At 33.0% G+C, this 20,998-nt stretch overlaps 1 protein-coding gene across 7 annotated transcripts in view; it reads right to left on the bottom strand.

Moving 5' to 3' along the window:
• Positions 1 to 348: 348 nt before the first annotated feature.
• Positions 349 to 20,998, bottom strand: part of LOC105231264 (uncharacterized) — a 109,099-nt gene continuing 88,449 nt past the window's right edge. For 2 of the 7 annotated variants that reach the window (XM_049448452.1, XM_049448448.1), the window contains 11 exons: positions 12,427 to 12,672; positions 12,173 to 12,351; positions 11,898 to 11,978; positions 11,378 to 11,726; positions 11,031 to 11,099; positions 10,541 to 10,942; positions 10,282 to 10,476; positions 6,633 to 6,829; positions 6,226 to 6,337; positions 4,535 to 4,555; positions 349 to 2,203 (listed from right to left, as the gene is read on the bottom strand). In XM_049448452.1, the coding sequence (XP_049304409.1) occupies positions 2,012 to 2,203; positions 4,535 to 4,555; positions 6,226 to 6,337; positions 6,633 to 6,829; positions 10,282 to 10,476; positions 10,541 to 10,942; positions 11,031 to 11,099; positions 11,378 to 11,726; positions 11,898 to 11,978; positions 12,173 to 12,351; positions 12,427 to 12,672 (2,043 nt within the window). In that variant the 3' untranslated portion in view covers positions 349 to 2,011. Of the gene's footprint in view, positions 2,204 to 4,534; positions 4,556 to 6,225; positions 6,338 to 6,632; positions 6,830 to 7,268; positions 7,398 to 10,281; positions 10,477 to 10,540; positions 10,943 to 11,030; positions 11,100 to 11,377; positions 11,727 to 11,897; positions 11,979 to 12,172; positions 12,352 to 12,426; positions 12,673 to 20,998 lie in introns of those variants that run through there. The other 5 variants (XM_049448460.1, XM_049448471.1, XM_049448455.1 and 2 more) reach the window with 5 other exon arrangements.

Here is a 20,998-nt window from a genome sequence, read left to right as displayed (position 1 = left end):
AGATCGCGGAAAAGAGGAAATTTATATGGACTATCGACAAAGGTGTTACAAATATAGCGGGGTCTCGGTGGAGTCATTCCATGACTTGTTCAACAAGCAGATATGCCAGCAGACTACTAGTAACGCCATGTAATGACTATTACAAAAACAAATTGCAACTATCGGTCGAGCTTTTCTTGTCGATATTTCAGAGGTTGCACAGATAAAACTTGATAGAGTGAGGGGATATTAGTTTCGGTGGTTTCACGATGGGTCTCGTATTGGTCTACAGGATTTGTCCGAAAAGTAATAGGACTGAGTCAAATTAAAAAAAATTATTCTACCAATCGTTACAATTATTTAAAAACTTTCAAACTAGGCTCCTTCTGCGTCGATCAGCACGATTTCCAAGCATTGTCTGCGTCATGGAAGGCAATCTCCGGAATAGGCTTGAGAGCCGAGGTGCATACTGCTGGGATCTCCTATGTCGTCTCAAAATGCTTGCCTTTCATCGTCCTTTTCAGGCAAGGAAACAAAGAAAAGGGGCCACATTTGGGCTGTAAAGCGGCTACGGAAGCGTTGGGATGCAAGCATTGGTAGCTGTTCACAAGAAAGTAGGTGTGAGCCGGTAGACCCCATTGATCGGATCTTGCCGGACCCGATTGACCCTTCGTTTGAGTCTCTTGAGGACTTCCAGGTAAATTTGGCCTTGACGGTTTGTCAAGGAGGAACAAATTCATGGTGGTCGATACCTTTGATATCAAAGAAGACAATGAGCATCGTTTTCACATGGTCTTCACCAGCGACCTCTTTCCGGCCCTCCAAAAAGACTTGCTGCCACCGAAACACACTACTTCTTGCTAAAGCAACATCTGTATAAGCCTGCTTGATCATATCAAACGGCTCTGTTGCAGATTTACCGAGTTTCACACAGAATTTAATCGCGTACCTCTGCTAACGAATGCTGTATTTTCGACTTGCACCACTCATAGAAACACGTTGCGCGAAAATGTTTGTTCTGACTCTCCAGGTGCTCGGAGACAACTGACCACTCGCTCGTTCGTTAGCTAGAAACACTCTCTACCGAAGTACAACCGCGGCGGAAGAAAATCAGTTCTATTACTTTCCAGACAAACCCTGTAATCAGTCTAATGCATCATCAGACAGCCACTCAACTAACCTAAACAGAAAAATAGTCTAATTGCTTATGAGAGTGCACTGAGCTAAAACTTATGAAAGCTCAAAACATTCGAAAGCTTTCCACATGCTGAGAGCTAATGAGCTTTCGCTCAAGTATGGAGAATAGTGCTATTATTAACAAATCCTTATCGATTTTAATCGACTTGTTTAATAATGTACTAATTGAGTTGGAAACTGAAGTCCTCCCCCATATAATTTAGAAAAATTACGTATATATATTTATAAATAAATGCTAGAAGTACACTCGCCAACGGTTTTGCAGACAAGAACCGATAACCTAAGTTTTTTGGTCCTCTACATTTGACTGTGCAACAAAAGTTTGGATCTATGTTCCAGTCCATTTTTTTAATTAACCCTTTTAAGTTGCAAACAATTTTGGGGTATGTTATGAAGGAAAATCGATCACTTCAAAACTTGTCAACTAAACATAAAGTTTTTGAAACAATTTATAATTTTTTTTTCACTAGAAATAAAATATCGCTACATTAAACAATGCTAAATTGATAAACTTCTTAGTAAAAATTTTAGAAAAATGTAAAAAAATTACTTAAAATAATAAAATATGTTATAACTGCTTACCTTCTTAAGCGTATTTAAATCTATATGTCTGTATGTACATAATGCATTTGTCAGCTTTCAGATCTTTGAAAATAGTTCCGTTTTAGGTGCTTACAATATTTTTCAAAAACAAAAACGTAATGACCACGTGCCACCTTCAAAATCTTTTAACTTCATTTCTTATTATCACTTCACTCGATTTCGCAATTTTTTACGATTTTCTTTTAACCATTTTTTCACACTGCTTTCACACCCATGTTGTGGACTTTGTATTTCACTTCGAATGTGAGACGATTGAGTGAGAAATGGCGGAATGTGATAGCATTGAATGCGAAATGCCCGATATCTCGGCGTCGGTCGGGCCCTCTACACTGCACACAGAGTCTTCGGGTGTGCGCGATGGTTCGGCTTCGGTGATTTCTATGTCTTGATGATGCTTGTTGCTACGGTGTTTGGCACTTAGAGCCTGCAGTTGCGAAAAAATAAGTAAAAGAAAATAATTATTACTATTATATATATTATCATATATGTAGATTTTTTTAATTGAGTGGCAGTCAATAAGTATGGACATCTATTAGGCGTACTGGCATTGTGCTGATATGATTTTCTTTTTTTTTTCGTATTATTAAAAGAGTTGGAGAAAAATAGTGCGTTTACATAGATACGTATGTATGAAAAAACAAAAAAAAATATATATATATAAATGATATACATATAATACGAGCGCATGCTTTTCGTGCGATTTCTAGCTTCAAATCATTGAAATTATACATGGATGGTGTTAATGGGTGTTAGAAGTGTAGGAACCAAATTTTAAATAAATCGTAGGAATCTACATAATTATTTTTTTATTAAAAGGAAGCTATTTAGGAAAGGGATTGTTCACATCTATGTACATACAAGTGATATTTTGTAAGATAACACGGTATACTATAAAGATTTATGTAGGTGTATAAAAAGAGGAAATCAGTGTCGAAGGCGTGTGCTGTGGTCGTGTGCTCTTCTGGAATGGTTATGTTGCCGAGCTGCAATAAATAATTTGTGTGTCGCCCGTTATAGATCCAAATATATATTTTCAACAGTCTTTTTTTTTGACAGGGCGCGGCAGTCGTGTCAATCTGTAATGTTATTTTTTAAAAACTTATGTCTGAACAACTTTTAAAAATCGTTCAACTTTATTACGAAGATTTACGTTCTGTAAAGAATGTGTTTCGCGCACTTCGCTCAATATATGGTCAACATAATCGGCGTACAGAGTCGTACTATTTGAAACACCATCTTGAGACCCAGTATTCATTATTGGATAATATTCGACCGAAGGGACCGCGTTCAGTACGCAGTCAAGAAAATATAGCAGCCGTAGCTGAGAGTATACACGAAGGCCGTGGAGAGTCGATTCGGCGTCGTTCGAAGCAACTCAGACTGACGTATGGAACGACTTGGCCCATTATTCATCGAGATCATAAATTGAAAGCGTACAAGAACTGAGGCCGTTCGACCAAGCGACATCGCTTCACTCCATGGGCTCTGGAAAAATCCAAGAAGAACCGATTTTTTCGAACCAAAGTTTGTTCAGCGATGAGACTCATTTCTGGCACAATAGCAAAATGGCCGCATTTGGTACGAAGAGCAACCTGAAGAGATTCAAGAGCTGTTATTTTATCCTGAAAAACAAGGATTTGGTGTGGTTTGTGGGCGGGTGGATTCATCGTCCACATTTCTTCAAAAGTGATGCTGTTAGAAGCTTAACAGTCAAAGGCGACCACTATCGACCCATGATAACCGACTATTGATGACTGAAATCGAAGCTCGTGATCTCGGCGACATTTGGTTTTCAAGACGGCGTCACTTCCTACACGTCACATCACTTCGGTAAGCAGATAATTTCACGTTTTGAGCCGGTCGATTGGCCACCAAGATCGTGCGATATCCTTGTTACACTTTTTCCTATGGAGATATGTAAGTTCTCAAGTCTTTGCGGACGATCTCAATTCGATTCACGCAATTTATAATCAGATACCATCTCAAAGTGAATTCATGACTATTTCCTTCTGAATATTTTCCAATCACAGAAGACAATATATTAAGGCCTTGGCAGGATATTAAATAACATCAAGGTAACTGTATTAAATATAGTATTCCGCTCATTAGGAACGTTGCTAGCTCGGCATGGAACAATGGTCGGTATTTAAAGGTGTACAACGTTCTTTATTAGGGCAAAGTTTTACGCTTTTACAGCACTAAAGTTCAAATTTCAACTTCTATCTTTATATAAAGTATGTATGTATATAATAAGTTGAAAAGTACCAGAATTGCTTTCTATATTATGAAAGGTTCTATCACTCAATTAACTAAATTTGTGGCAATAGCGTTGGGTTTCGATATAGTCTTCTCTCGATCATCTTTGACATCGATAAGAATTTGAGAGTATTTTTCGTTTTTTTTTACAGGATCCGTTGGTTAAAGGTTGGTATTATATAGGAAAAACTAAAACACAATGCTGCACCCCCTGATATAGGCGCCAACACACAATAACTCACAGCACACATTATTATAGAAGGAGCTTTGGAGGATACACCAGTAATATATACAGAGTACACGGGCACACCGAACAGATTTACAATTATATTCACACATTTAAGAGCAGAACAGGAAAGTAAGGTGGGTTTGATGTGGGACAACAAGTTTTCTGGTCAAGAAGTTACTTAAAATACAAGGAATATGGGGGGATTTTATTCAAATTTGTTAGCTACACAAGAAGGAGAGATTTTGACGATGTGTGTAGTTCGGTGCTTACCTTATCTTTGCTTCCTTTTTTCTACATGGTAACGAAATTAGTAACGAAAACATTTACGATAAATTAATAATGAACGTTTACAATTGAAAATGAATTGTTTACAAAATCAATATAAGAATTGGTATGCATGAAGTTTCATTTATAAGCTAACTATGGGTAATACATATATGTTTTATTATAACGGGTGATTTTTTTGAGGTTAGGATTTTCATGCATTAGTATTTGACAGATCACGTGGGATTTCAGACATGGTGTCAAAGAGAAAGATGCTCAGTATGCTTTGACATTTCATCATGAATAGACTTACTAACGAGCAACGCTTGCAAATCATTGAATTTTATTACCAAAATCAGTGTTCGGTTCGAAATGTGTTTCGCGCTTTACGTCCGATTTATGGTCTACAGCGATGAGGCTCATTTCTGGTTGAATGGCTACGTAAATAAGCAAAATTGCCGCATTTGGGGTGAAGAGCAACCAGAAGCCGTTCAAGAACTGCCCATGCATCCCGAAAAATGCACTGTTTGGTGTGGTTTGTACGCTGGTGGAATCATTGGACCGTATTTTTTCAAAGATGCTGTTGGACGCAACGTTACGGTGAATGGCGATCGCTATCGTTCGATGCTAACAAACTTTTTGTTGCCAAAAATGGAAGAACTGAACTTGGTTGACATGTGGTTTCAACAAGATGGCGCTACATGCCACACAGCTCGCGATTCTATGGCCATTTTGAGGGAAAACTTCGGACAACAATTCATCTCAAGAAATGGACCCGTAAGTTGGCCACCAAGATCATGCGATTTAACGCCTTTAGACTATTTTTTGTGGGGCTACGTCAAGTCTAAAGTCTACAGAAATAAGCCAGCAACTATTCCAGCTTTGGAAGACAACATTTCCGAAGAAGTTCGGGCTATTCCGGCCGAAATGCTCGAAAAAGTTGCCCAAAATTGGACTTTCCGAATGGACCACCTAAGACGCAGCCGCGGTCAACATTTAAATGAAATTATCTTCAAAAAGTAAATGTCATGAACCAATCTAACGTTTCAAATAAAGAACCGATGAGATTTTGCAAATTTTATGCGTTTTTTTTTTTTAAAAAGTTATCAAGCTCTTAAAAAATCACCCTTTATATAGTATATGTATGTAGGCTATATAGACTATATATTCAGATATCATCAGTTTTTGTATAAAAAATTTAATATTGTAGGTTATGATTGTAATGCATGAAATTAGGTATGATAACCAACTGAATTAACACTAAATCGGGAATGAGGCTAAGCGAATGCTCAAATACTAAATTTTCGAAAAGACAAGTATGGGTTTAATTTTATTTATATGATTTTTATGGAAACTATAAAACTTTCATGTACGAAATATAAATTACTTAGTAAATCATAATTTTTAGCGTTAATTCCTGATTTTAAATATGTATATATTATAAATATATATATACAAATCGATGTAGAGATTATACATGTACACTGATTTTTGGGCTCAGTAACTTCAAATCTATAGAATATAGTATATAATTGGATTTTGCTTACGACGATTTTTCAAACAAATACTATTTATAGCTAAAAATAACGGTATATTTATATGTATATATATTTTTTTTTTTAATTTTTTGTCAGACAATTTTGTTTTTTATGCGCGTGTGTGTGTTTCAAGGTTTTTATATGCTGAGCAAAACTTACTTGTAACGAGAAGCGACGATGTCCAGCTTTCCGTCCGCCACGTCGTTTACTTATATGCGGATTGTCTTGACGTAAGGTTTTATTCTTTAAAATTTCAAGTTGTGTATACAGTCTGCAAACAAATTTACATATATAAATATTATTTTTTCCTAAATTAAATATAAAAATATTGATGTATATTAGAGGCATTGACAAATAAAGTGCTTTATGCTAAAAATGATGGTGTTTAAAAATTGAACAAATTTATTTACAATAAAAAATTTTTTTAATACAAAAATATATTCTTTTCTTCTATTAAAAATTTTTTTACAAAAAATTTCAACACTTTAACAAATTTGCTCTGATCGCCTCTAATATACATTTGTACATATATTAAATAATAATTGGGTTTTGATGTCTTTGCATACCTTTTAAGTTCAGCACGTATATCCTCTGGGCTCATTTCGGCAATGGTCAGTTCACCAATATCGGGATCACCCAAACATAGACCAGCATAACCACCGCCCAGACGTTGCGGATCGTTGACCTTGAAAGCATCCACAGGTAAACGTATTGATAGATTCATGGGCAAGGGGACCTGCAAGCTATGAATTTGCAACAAACACTGCCAAAACACACGAAGGATGGTAACGAAAATCATAACACAACAACAACAGAAGAGTGATAGTTACATACATTGAAGATTTTGTATGTATGTATTTAGAAGAAATTAAGTAGGGATGAGAGAAAAAAATTATGATTATTTCATGAAAACAAAATATTACAATTGCATAGAGAACAAAAAAGTTATAGAAAAATCATACAAAATGTTATAAAAATAAAAAAATTTAATAAATTAAAAAAATTATAAAAATATTTTGTTTAATTAAAAAAGTTTAAAAAAAAAAATTTTAATTATAAAAAAATTTTAAATAAACAAAATTTTAAATTAAAAATAACTTTAAAGTGAAATTATCACAAAAAAAGTAATAATTTGTTGGTGTTATTGTGTTGTGTCATACTTATTAGTACTAGGTGTTTGTGCAAACTGTTTGAACAAGTTTTCAACGATTTTGAATTAATTTTTTTTGTTAAAGGAACGTGTTGTTATAAATTTGCTTTGCAGGAGCTTAACTAATTGTGTGTGTTTTATTGGTGAGTTATTTTTATTGTACATTGTTATGACGTTGGCGCTAAAGAACAGGAAAATAAAAGAACAACGAAAATAAAAAAGAGACGTCATAAAAAAGTATAAAATATTTATAAAAGAAATATAAAATATTTATAAAAAATATGAAATATTTATAAAAACAATATAAAATATATATAAAAAATATAAAATAGTTATAAAAAAAATATAAATTATTTATAAAAAATATAAATTATTTATAAAAATAATAATAACAAAAATTTCTATATATGTATATGAAATTAAAAAATTATAACTTCTATATTGAAATAAAAACTAAAACGAATAAAACTGTTTTAATGAAAATAAATTTATTTAATATTATTTAAATAAAACTAATATATAATATAGCCAACCTAGCTTAAAAAGAGATAGTAAACTAATATACTTGTACACATAAATCTTTATTCTTAATGAGTTAAGGAAAAAATTCGGAGACAGAGAGATAGAGAGACAGTGGGCTCAAGGCTATTTTTGTAGTTGGAATACATAATTATTTCTAAATAACTAATTATGCATTAATATTATATTTATGAGTAGTAGTGATAAGCAAAAGTTTCTGCTGCCGGATTTTGGTTTGCGAATTGAGTTAAGAGACTTGTTAGGGCAATACGTTTAAGATATATAATTTTTATGAATTTTGACGATAGGAAACCGATTTTTGGCATAATAAATAAATTAACAAAGTCTAAATTTTTAATTGAGAGCAAAATATGTTGAAAACATGCCATACAGCGAGCAGAAACAACAAGAACAAAAGTGCTGTCAAAATTGTTTCTATTGTATAGAGATACATACATATATACAGACACAGTCGAATAAATAGAGCATTCATAAAATACAAATAGTGTGGTTGGGGTAGGACAATGTGATATTTTGTACATACAGAAATATTAATTTAGGAAATTTTATTTATATTTTTTTACATGTATGTTTGTTTGTGTAAGGTATGTACATACACATATGTATGTATGTATGAAAATAATAATTCTACCGCTGGTTTCTATGCGATATAATCGCGGAGTTATTTTATAGTAGATATTATTTTTACTTTTAAAATAATGTTTAAGAATTTTTGTTTGAAAAAAAAAATAATAAAAATAAATAAAATGTAAAAACCTATGTATATACATATCTGTTACAACAAAAAAAATTTTTAAGAGTTATTGTTAAAAAAAAAAATAAATAAAATGTTAAAAACACTATATATCTATTACTGTTTTTTTGATCTAAGGTAAGTTTAAAAATTATTTAAAATAAAAAAAATATTAAAAAAATTATGACATGCTCTCCTGAATTAAATGTCTTTAATAACCACATGCAAATGCAATTGTAGATAAAGTGCTATTAAATGTAGTATCTTCCGACTAATTCATCTAATTCATGCATTTTCTAGGTTAGTGCTACCAATCAAAAGTTTGAGGCTAAGATAAAAACAAAATTATTTAATTCAATAACAACAAAATTTGCAATTAACACAAACAAATTATGAAGACAAAACGCACGCAGAACACTTGCAGCAACTTCATAGCTCGACTTTATTTTTTGGTTTTAATTTATATTTATAAATATATAACTTTTCAATTATTTGCATATATAATTAAAATGGTTTGTTAATATATACAGTTAGTTTTATTAGTACTTTTAATAGTTAATTAATAATTAAGTTTTTTTTTAAACGAAAAAAAAAAGAATTTATTATTTTTTTAAATACAAAGCATTAAAAACGAAAAACAGTTTCCTTTGACACATTTGCTTGACATTTACTTTTTATAAACGTATGTAATGTATACAAATGGTGTTTAATTTACAGAGAATAAAAGAAGAAATTATGTGCCGAATATTTAACTATTATAAAACACTGTAAAAAATCTTTATGCCCTATAAATAAACTTTAGAACTTTAAAGGAAATCAAAATGTGCTTAAAAATGTGAGTTTTCAATGAATAGAAATATTAAGACAAATATTCCCCCATTAAAAAAATTTAATCGGTTTTTTTAAAGAATATTTATTAGAATGGACAATATATTGAATTTAATAGGTTATTAAAATAGCTGGAGGCGAAGCAGTTTAAAGATTACACAAAAAGCTTTGGGATTTGGTAATGGAGTAGCTTTAACAAGAGCTTTGACACATTTCTAAATATTTTGTTCTTTAAGTTTAAAATGTATATTTTTATTATTTTTTAATGCTTATGAGTAATATTTTGCAGAAAAAATATATATAAATTTTATATTATTATTTTTTAATGCTTTTGTGAAAAGTTTTACAGAAAAAAGCTCTTAGTTCTTAGAAAAAATAGCAGCACAAGAGGCTAACAAAGGGTATTAGTACTAAAACGTTAATATTTTTGAAAGTTGGAAGCATCTATATTTTTCTCTGTAGGCTTATATTTTGCTATTTCATTTTTTTACTTAAATTTTACTTCCTAATATACGCCACCGACGGCTATTTTGTTTTAATTGTATGTTTGTAAAGCTAAATCAATCTAACCTAACCTAACCTAATATAATGTTGTGGAAGCGATAACTTCTTAAAGGGTTTGTCAATGTTTTTTTTTTTTAAAGAAAATACTTAATTAGAGGTATTAGTTATTTAATTTAAAATTATTGAGTTAACAATTCTAACTATCAAACATTTAAGGATACATTTTCTGGAAACTAGACAGCTGCAGCGCACCTGCACTAACTTTGCTCTCTATATTAACACTTTCTGACGCAAAACTTATATACTTTCGATAATTAATAGATAATTTCAACTTAAATCAATAATTAAAAAATATATTACATGGAACTTAACAAACGATCTCTGCTTCATCTTCTTCCTCTTCGTCAACATCATCGTCATCATTATGACCAACTTCTTCAACTTCTGCTTGATGACTCACCTGCTTATGCTGATACCACAATTTTGGCACAAATATCAAACCCAACGCCATGGTGTTGGTCAATTGTGAGCGCAGGAAAAGCGCTAAAAATATAGCGCTCGGACTCATTTCGGGCAAATAGAAGAAACGCAGCACATAGAATGTGGTCGACACCAGAAATTCGATGACCAGTGTCGCAACGAGGAACTGTCTTTCCTGCAAGCATAAAATTAGCTTATACATAAGAGAGCTTAACAGCGCAGGTTTACATGCTACTCACTCTAAATTGCGTGTTGGCATTACGACTGGCGAAAGCTAAATGCAAGCCGAAGCAGAGTATTAACACTTCGCTGACCTGTGTCACATATTCCCACTTAAGTGGCAGGCAAGTGTTTGTGCGCTGCTCACGCAACGTGCCCAACTGTGACACATCGATCAGATCTAGTGCGGCGGCAGTGAAGGCGGCCATATAACAGGTGACCGCAAATACCATCGTGCCCAAATATTTCAGCAAATCGATGTCGCGCAACACCCAGCGATGCGCCTTGCGTGTACGAAAATCGACCAGATGGCGATACAATTTCAATATGATGGCACCGTAGCAGGTGATGAAGCCAAGTTCACGCAGCCATGGTTCAAGTAGACAGCGTTCGGTGGTGGCGGGAAAGAAATGGACGGCAACCTTGAGGGAGGATGAGAGAAAAAAGACGAGAATGAGGCATGGCAGAGTTATATTTGGATTTAGGTTTTTGTTCAGGCTTTTTACTTACCGATGCATAAAGTAATATGATTCCCAATAAAATTGTTTCCAGCACTGTCCACATGCCTGAAGCAATAGCCTGAAAATATTGAAAGCACAAATTATTTGAAGATTATTTATGAGATTTTTTATTCATAAATTTTTTAGTAATATTGAATAAAATAAATAAATACGTTAGGTTATATTAGTGAGAATTATACAAATAAGTCCGACAAACTAACCAAAAACTATAACACAAATTTAAAATAAAATAAAAAAAATAAATGAAAAAAAAACAAAAGTTATAAATATATTTTCCAAATATTACTGTGTTAACGGTAGGCGTTTCTTATTTTAAAATTAAATGCTCATGCTTACCTTACATTTTCTCTGCCGGAAAACAATTACACTCAATACGATACAACAAAGTATGCATGCGCCCAATACCGAGCCCACAGATACATTTAATAAGCTCTCCATTGACACAACCTCGGGTGGTTCACCCAGCAGGCAAACACCATGTTGATCACATGTTGTACAGCCATCGGGACAGGGTATGCAAGAATAATTGCCATAGCCCTCGGATGCTTCCACGATATCACCACGAAAACCCTGTAGTGTTGAGTTGGGCAAATAGAAGGATTCACGACAGATGCAGGTGTAGACATCACGTGTAGCCGAGGGTTTATTTTCGGTAAGTAAACAAAATGTGGTGTTGCGATCGCAGCTGTAGAAATGCGGAAGAAATAAAAATAATTAATTTAAAACAATAATAATAATTAAGTTAGGTTAGGTTTGATAAAGTATAAAATATGGAGACTTGTATAGATTTCTGGTTCTGAAAGTTAAATTTACTGTGAGAAAATTACAGTAGCAAAATATAATAATATGAAATTACCCATGCTTTCGTCCGAAAACTTCCTCCAGCCCATCATTACAGACGTCCTCGTCAGCAGCGATAAAGGCGACAGCGCCAATTCTGAAAAATGCAAAGGTTTTTACATTAGGAGTACTAACAACAATTTCGAGAAATTTTTATGAGTATTTGGACCGAAAGCCACTAGTCTTAAATATCCAAAATTTATGGGAAATGACGAATGGAACCGAAAAATATCTTAATCAGCTTGCAGCAAATACTGAATTATTCCTACAATTCACTGCATAATAACTTACTTCATTTTATTTTCACTAAATGTAATGCGAAACGGCCACAGCCAACGTTTTTTCAACACATTACAATCCCGGAATGGTGCACCCCACTCCTGTGTGCCCTCCGTGCTGTTCCACGCCACACCCAATTCACGCCAATAGGAACCAAGTATTGCTTTATTGTGTATCTGATCCGGTGGTATCTGTCACACACAAATAAAAGGCGAAATTAAAACATGAACAGCGAGATATTATTTTCAAAAAGTGTCAGCACTCACCGTTACATCGTCCCTGAACTTGACCACAACCGTTTGTATGCTCGGCGCTGCAATTGCAAACGCCAACAGATTCTCATCTTCGTTTAGTGCATAACTGGCAATGCCGTTGGCACGACGTCGCAACTCTTCACGCAATTCCGCTGTGATGGCCTGCTGCGATGGTGGGCCTGAGCTGCCAAATTTATTCGTAATAAATTCAGTGAATTGGCGTGCAGCATCTTCGGCGATGTCGGAGAAATCAAAGAACTAGAAGAAAATAAAAAAAAAATTAATTTGTAAAAACTTTGAATTAATATACGAAGACAATAATAATTTTTATTCCTTTTTTTAAAGAAGGGAAGGGAAATTAAAACAAGCAAAAACGTTAACTTCGGACAAGCACAAAATATTCTTTAAATGAACTTAATTTTGATTGGATGGATTGGAGGATAGAATCATTTGTAGAAGCTCACGCAAGTGAGGAAAGTTCTCTGATTACTACTCGCTTGGGAGTGGCCAGAAACGATTCCTTTACATATGGCTCAAGCAGCTTACGCCCTCCGGTCATAGACCAAGCATCCTTTGGGTAGCCAAAGAACATCCGTTTAAAGGCAAGCTAAAGTGAGAAGGCGAATCATCCCTCCCCAGTGTTACGTGCGGGCTTTGGGACCCGCCATGTAAAAAACGCCCCCCAATGAAAATGAAACAACTGCCTCGGAAGAGAAACCCCCCTTTTAATGCGAAGCAAATGGGTCTAGTAGTGGACGAGGGCAAGACGAAATATCTCTTGTCATTAAACAAACAATCGTCGCGCTCGCGACTAGGCTCCCACTTCACTGTTGATAGTCATAACTTCGAAGTCGTAGATACTTTCGTCTATCCCGAACTAATATTAACAGTAATAACAGTGTCAGCTTCGAAATCCAACGCAGAATAACTTTTGGCCAGGTGCTACTTCGCACTGAGTAGGCAAGTAAGAAGTAAAGTCCTCTGTCGACGAACAAAAATCAAACTCTATAAGTCACTCATTATTCCTATCCTGGTATGTGGTGCAGAGGCATGGACGAAGACAGCATCTGATGAGTCGACGTTACGAGTTTTCGAGAGAAAGGTTCTCCTGAAGATTTATAGTCCTTTGCGCTTTGGCTACGGCGAATATCGCATTCGATGGAACGATGAGCTGTATGAGATATATACATAGCTCATCGAATTAAAAGACAGTGGCTACTCCGGCTAGGTCATGTCGTCTGAATAGACGAAAACACTTCTTCGACGCAATGCACGCCGCGCGAAGCAGAGGAAGAGGCTGACCTCCCCTTCGCCATTTCACCTTGATTTAGTGATAAATGCGTGTCCTCTACAATTTTCTGAGAGCCATTGAGTCATTTTTGGTCGCTGCGCTTTGGTAAAGCCTATGTTATTTTCACCTCGTATTAGCTGATATACATAGCTCATTGCTCCAACTTATCTTCTTCATCTTTTATTGCTCCAAAGATTTCTCTTAGGATTGCGAAAGTTAGATAATCTTAAATTAGTATTATAGTATTTTCTTTTTCTTTTTTTACTGATTCAGTAGTTATTCACTTTCACCCATAGAAAGTATTATTATTTCCGTAAACCCACTCCATCTGGAATGCCTTTAGATGCCTTGAATATTGTTTGACATATTCATAACTCACCGTTTGTGAATTAAACGACAACGGTTTCTTTAACACTTTAGCGAAAGATTTGCAGGAATCATCTAAAGCGGAAATGATTCATCAATAATGGCGCTAGGCAAGCGAAATGTGTTCGGAAAACCCCAATGTATACATGTATCATATATAAATTTAAAGTTAAATTGTTTAACTTTATCTTTCTACTATATAAATATGTATATAAATATATTCATATGTATATTTACATAAATCCATATATGTATATATGTATATGTGATATATACCCATCTATATATAAGTATGAGCATATCACATTAATATTCACCGAAAATATTTTGCTAAAAATAGCTTCTTATTCAATTTCACAATTTCACCATCATAACTGCGCTCGTGGGCACCTACCGTCTGTGTGGCTCGTGCATATCAAGTGGCTGCCATCTGGAAGCCCAAAAAGTTTAATGTGAATTTAACACGAGACTACATTCTTACACTGCTATACATCCCACAAACCCCCAACCAACTTTGATAAGTTTGGCTCAGAGAAGAAGAATTTTTTTTTAATTTACGCAACATTACTGGCAAGCGCGCCAACAAGATTTGTGTACAAACAAATTTATTATGTTTACTAGTATTTGTGCGAAAGCAGCAAAACAAAACATTATTTTGTGTGCGAATTAAGGCGGGCGTGTACACATACATATTTTCATTATAGTACAAACACTGACATTTCTACAGATATGTCTGTATGTATAAAAGAATATTTCACACATTGACATGTACTCAGACATATAAGTAAGTGGGCACACCTCATTCTACGTAATTCGTTAACTCACTCATATGGATTGTAGACGATTCAATAGAAATTACCTTTTCATTGTTAAACTTAAAGCTTTTTGTTTGCGTTCAATACAAGCTCAATACACAGTAAAAACGTCTGGCGCGTGTGTGTTCTGAAATGCGTGCCATTGAATCAATGACTCACTATTTAAAGCTAATGGAACCATTAAAGTGTGGCTGATTCTTGAAATTCATGAAAAGGCGTTTACTAATGAATACATGAGAATTATTTGCTTGTGTGAGTGTGTACATAGTACAAGTAAAAAAAGAGAGAGAAAAAAAAAATAAATATGGTACACCATGTCGTATGATGAACATGCGATGCATGCATGTGGACTTGAGTTGTGCTATCGAAGTTTTATGCTAAAACTTTATTGATATTGATTCACTGAGCATTGGATTAAAAAAAAGAAATTGTTTGCGTAGAAGTGCATAACAGTGAAAGCAATAAAAAAAGATATATTAAAATTCATTGCTTAGACGTAAAAATGCTTATTGAAAACAGTGCCATGTTGAACAAATATTTAAAAAATAATATATTTAGAAAAATATTCAAGATACTGCAGTGTTGAATATATATTTGTCAAATAAATAATTTTCAAATATTTGTTGTACTGATTATAATTTATCAATTTGTTGATCCATATTTTTTCAAAATATTTTCCGTTTAAAAGGTGGCGCTTCAGTTCAATCAGCCTACGTTTTTTCTGGTTTTGAGATTTTTCAAATTTGACGACGAATTATACGATCGTCATGGAATTTCTACTTGTACTGTATATAATTCTACATACAATGATCTAACGGTTTTTGTTTTGACCACAAATCAGTTTTGTTTTTAAAAACATCGCCATTTTGACAATCTTTGATTTTTTCGTAGATCATTGTTTCACTGTATTCTTAAAAATGTACCCTGTAAATTTTCAAAACAAAACTATTTTGTTTAGTTTTCGTATTGTGATAACGCGTTTACATTACTTTGATAAAAAAAATTAAAAAAGGTGGCAACCTACTTCAAAAAATATTTTCTATGAAATTTCTTTTTTAGTTGAATTCTCTAGTTTGGTTCTCATATTGTAATAACTACCTTAAAATTTCCATTACATTAAAAAAAAATAACAGATGGCAGCTCGCCTTAAAAATTATTTTCGCTGAAATCTCTTTTTAACGTTGTTTCTCTAGTTTGGTTCTCATATTGTGATAGCGCTCTTACATTACTTTGATTAAAAAGTTTAAACAGGTGGCAACCTGTGTCAAAAAATATTTTCCATGAAATTTCTTTTTTAGTTTATTTCTCTAGTTTAGTTTTCTTACTGTAATAACTACATTAAAATTGCCATTTAGTTAAAAAAACAAAAATATGGCAACTCGCCTTAAAAAATATTTTCAATATTCAAATCTCTTTTTAGCCTTTTTTCTCTAGTTTGATGCTCGTATTGTGATAGCCTGTTTAAATTACCGCTCCATTTGTTTAAAAAATTTAAACAGATGGCAACCTGGTTCAAAAAATATTTTCATTGAAATTTTATTTTTTAATCTGTTTCTGAAATTTCTACTTTGAATTTTATTTTATGTATATACAATTTTCAAATATGTGGCAACCTTTGGTTTTTTTTTTTTAAATTTTCTTCAAAAGATATTTTCACTGAAATTTTATTTTTTAATCTGTTTCTGAAATTTCACCACTTTGATCTTCATCTTTTGTATTTCCAATTTTCAAACATGTGGCAACCTTTGGTTTTTTTCGAAATTTTCTTCAAAAAATATTTTCCCGAAATTTAATTTTTCCACTTTTTTTTTGAAATTTCTTCAGTTTGATTTTCATTTTATCTATTTACAATTTTCAAATATATGGTAACCTTTGTTTTTTCGGAATTTTCTTTTCAAACAATTTGCACATTCATTGAAGGATTTTCGAGAGATTTGTAATAAATTGAATAGTAATAAGACCTGAATAAGAAGTCTAAAGCATCTTATCTTGCTTCAGCACTACTCAGAGCATGGATATTGTAATGAACATTACAGTAATAAACGATAATCTGACAAGAATGTAGAACATCTTCTCGATTTCAACAACCATTTATAACAAAACCATTAAATGAATATTTGCATTATAGATATTTGATCAGCGTTGCACAGTAGAGTGATAAAATAAGTTATTTATATATTGTACATTCATTGTTCGATTAGAACAATTCATCATAATTTGGATTGTACCACTAAACGGTATCAATCACAAGGGGAAAAATGTTGCTGTTGGTCGCCAAAAACTAATACAAATAAAGTACTAATGGTTATTGAACCGTGTAGAAACAAAAGCACACATATACTCACACAAATATACATGAATATATGTACATATAAAAATGTATACGAGTTTATACATATTTATTTTAGCATCAGCATTTGCAATAAAAACAACCACAAACACTGCCCCCCACAGCAAAAGGCAAATAAGGAAAACCAAATAGCAACCAAAAAACCCACAAAAGCGTGAAGGCAACGAAAACTTGCAAGTGTGTGGCAGCAGAAAAAGTGAAATAATGACTGCTAGAGAGGTAACTGAATACTCATATTTACTAATTGTACATATGTACATATCTGTTTACGTATGTGATAGCGGTTTTGTGCTAGTTGTGGTAATGGTGAGCAAGCGAATTCCTTGGAATTCCCTGCATGCATGAGTGATTTATATGTACATAGAAAAGTACATATATACATATATGTGTACAGACGTTATATATACACATATGTATATATACTTAAAGCAATGTTATGCCAACAATAAACTTACCATTTGAGTGGTGAAAAGAGCAAAAGCCGCTGGTGAGCATACACGCATGGCATATAAACAATAGTGACAACATAAATTAAAGATGAAAGCAGTAAAAAAACAAAAAAATATAAAAGCAATAGCAAGTATAACAGTTAGTAGAATGGCAAACGCGAAATGAATATGAGCAATGCGCATAAACAACGCAAGCAAGCAAAGCTAAAAAATACCAAAACAACTGAAGCTTGCCACAAATTTATTAGGAGTGGCGCCAGTGAGCTCCTTAACCCAGTAAAATTGTGTGTAAATATGTACAACATGCGAGAGAAATTTGTACATACAAAATACTGTATACATATACTTGCTGTATAAGCTTCACTCTAAGCCACTATATTGAATGTGTATTGATGATTTATACATACGTGTGTAATTGTATTTATGCACGATAGAGAAGATGTAGAAAGCATTGGATGATTGGATTGGTTCATATCATTTTAAATATGCTGCATTATGAATGCATTAAGACCATGGAATGCTTTAACTAGCTTTATGTACATGAAAGCATTGCAGCATTGTGAGGTTACGTATACGCCACCGCCTCGCCAGTAAACTGACCACAAGCGTATAGAGTTCTTATTACGCATGCTAATTTTTGCTTTCCTTAAATATTAGCGTTTCGAATATTTTGCGTAAACATTTAAATTTGCATAAAACAGTTAATTTTTAATTAATATTCAGCAGGATGCAAGAACAGCGCGTTCATAATTTTTTGACTTTTGCATTTTATTAATTCAAATGCAACTTTTCTAAGGTCAACTATCAGCTATTATAGTTAACTATTAAATTTTAGGCAAGCTAAAACGTTTAGTCAGAGCTTGTAAGCTAATTAGTAAAGAAAAGCCTTTAATTTTGAACAATATAAGCAGTAAATCTCGTTTTTGGTTACGATATTAAACGTATTATCCTTTGAAAGCATATTCGGTAATTGACCTTTAAAAATAAATGAAAAAATTTAATAATGATGCATATTCGGTAATTGACCTTCAAAAATAAATGAAAAAATTTAATAATGATGCTAATGAAAGCTTTGTTTTATAATTAAGCAAAACTGGCACATTCAAAAAGCCATTGGTAATCAGAGGTAATCAAAGAGCATTAATTTTTGCATACTTCTGTCCAACATTTTATCCATTAGTTGATTATTAATAAAAAAAAAAAATATTAAATAAATCACAACTATGGCATAAATGTAAACTTAAAGCACATTTCAATTATTGCTGATATGATATGTTAATAGTCTTTTATAAAAAAATGCTAAGTGTACATTAATTGCAAATGAGTTGATGATTTTATGCTGTCATTGCAATTAAACCCAATTACGAGCGAAATCAAATGATAAATGAAGAGAACGTGTGTATTTTAATTTCAATTATTTAAAACATTAATAAACAAGTAAGGAATGGCTAAGTTCGGGTGTAACCGAAGATTTTATGCTCTTTCAACTTGCAAGAATCAAAGTCAGGGAAATACCTTAAGTTGCAAACCGTCAACCACAGGATCGGAATCCAGCCAATTATATATACAGTTGAACTTCTCTACCTCGAATCTCCACAATTCACACAAAAACATCGAATTAGAGAGATTTCGAGTTATGGCAGGAAATTTGTATGAAATTTGACTGCATAACAAGCCATAAACGACATATTTGACAAAAGGTTTGTTAGAAAGACGAAAAGCATTACACATTCATTTGTAGTATATGGGAGTTGGCGGTAGTATGGACAGGGTTTTATCTATTTTTGCGAATACTATTTTCTATTCATATGTCACATACTAATAAATGTTCCCTAAGGTTCATTAAGGTACCAGCACTAATTATATGGAGTAAAGTCACCCGGATGTTATAAATATGTATTTAGGCGCAAGCTCAAATTTTCGCCCAATTTTATTCATTTTAGGCACAAAGTAATACTGTACCCTATCTCATTTTCATAGAGATAACTCACATGTTGGCCGATATATGCGCTATAAAGTCGCCCGGAAATTCGAAAATACTTTTATTAGGTATATGGAGGCAACGGGAAGTATTGGCCCGATTCAACCCATTTTTGATACACAGACATACTATTCTCAAGAAAAGTTTCTCTTTAAATTTCAATTGCATATTTCACACATTGACCGATATTTTCGTTGGAAAGTTAACTACAGGTCCTGGGGTCCAAATATTCTTGCACAGTTTTTATAGGGTTTGGACATTCTTTGGCCATAAGTTGGCATACTCTAAAGGCATTATTCGTGCAAAGTTTTATATCGACAGACAGACAATCACCCGGATTTCGATTTTTACCGTCATCCTGATCATTTATATAGTACATTTCTGTATATGTACATATATAACCCCATATCTATCTCGCTTAGTTTAAGATAATACGTACAGCCGTTAGGTGAACGAAACTAGTATATGTACTTTGTAGCAACATTTTGCAAGAGTATAAAAAAGAGGTGGAATTTACTTGATGTATCCAAATAATCAAAACAGATTCGAAAGATATAAATGTAAGTAAGATCTATTTGTGAAAATGACGGTAAAGTAATTAATCAGCAAAGTAGTTTTATTCACGCACATATTGACATACAATCAAACTATTAAGGATGTATCAAATATCACGAGCGAACTAAGAAAAACAAATAAAACATGCATATGTATGCAACATGTGGCCATTATTTGATGACATCATTATCGATGGTACTGGGGAATATCAACGACGACAATAGCGCCTCATTTTTATATAATTTAAACTAATACAAGATTGATTTAGTTCACACCAAAATCTAATAGCAAAATCGCAATACGATATTTGAACTAGTTAAAAAAATAAGTTGATAATAAAAAGCTAATTTCCTTGCTGGATTTTTATACCTCACAGATACACTTTTGTAAAGCCTTCCGAAGTTGTGTGTGTTTACTGTACATCTTCATTTTCATCATAGTTGTTTTATAATAAACAAATACCTACACATATGCATTTTATATCCGCAGTATCTTTATAAGTACTATTCTATGTCATTGTGAATACCATTGCATGCCAACAAAACATCTTGTTCCTTATGACTGATTGAACGCGTGATGGCAACATTAATTTATGGGAGTTAACACCTAAGGCAACTAAGTGTGTAAGATGTTCTAAAGGAATGGCAATTTGTATGAATATGGAAACATTTTTACTATTTGTATTCATGGTTAATATGTACCTGGTAGGGAATATTTGCTTTGGTGGGTGGTTGACTATATTTACTACAGCTTTTGAATACTATTGAATAACTTTAA

This window comes from Bactrocera dorsalis, chromosome 1, assembly GCF_023373825.1.
Source record: "Bactrocera dorsalis isolate Fly_Bdor chromosome 1, ASM2337382v1, whole genome shotgun sequence".
NCBI classification, from domain to species: Eukaryota; Metazoa; Arthropoda; class Insecta; order Diptera; family Tephritidae; genus Bactrocera; species Bactrocera dorsalis.
Note: the sequence above shows the minus strand (reverse complement) of the source record. Positions and strands in the feature narration are given on the sequence as shown.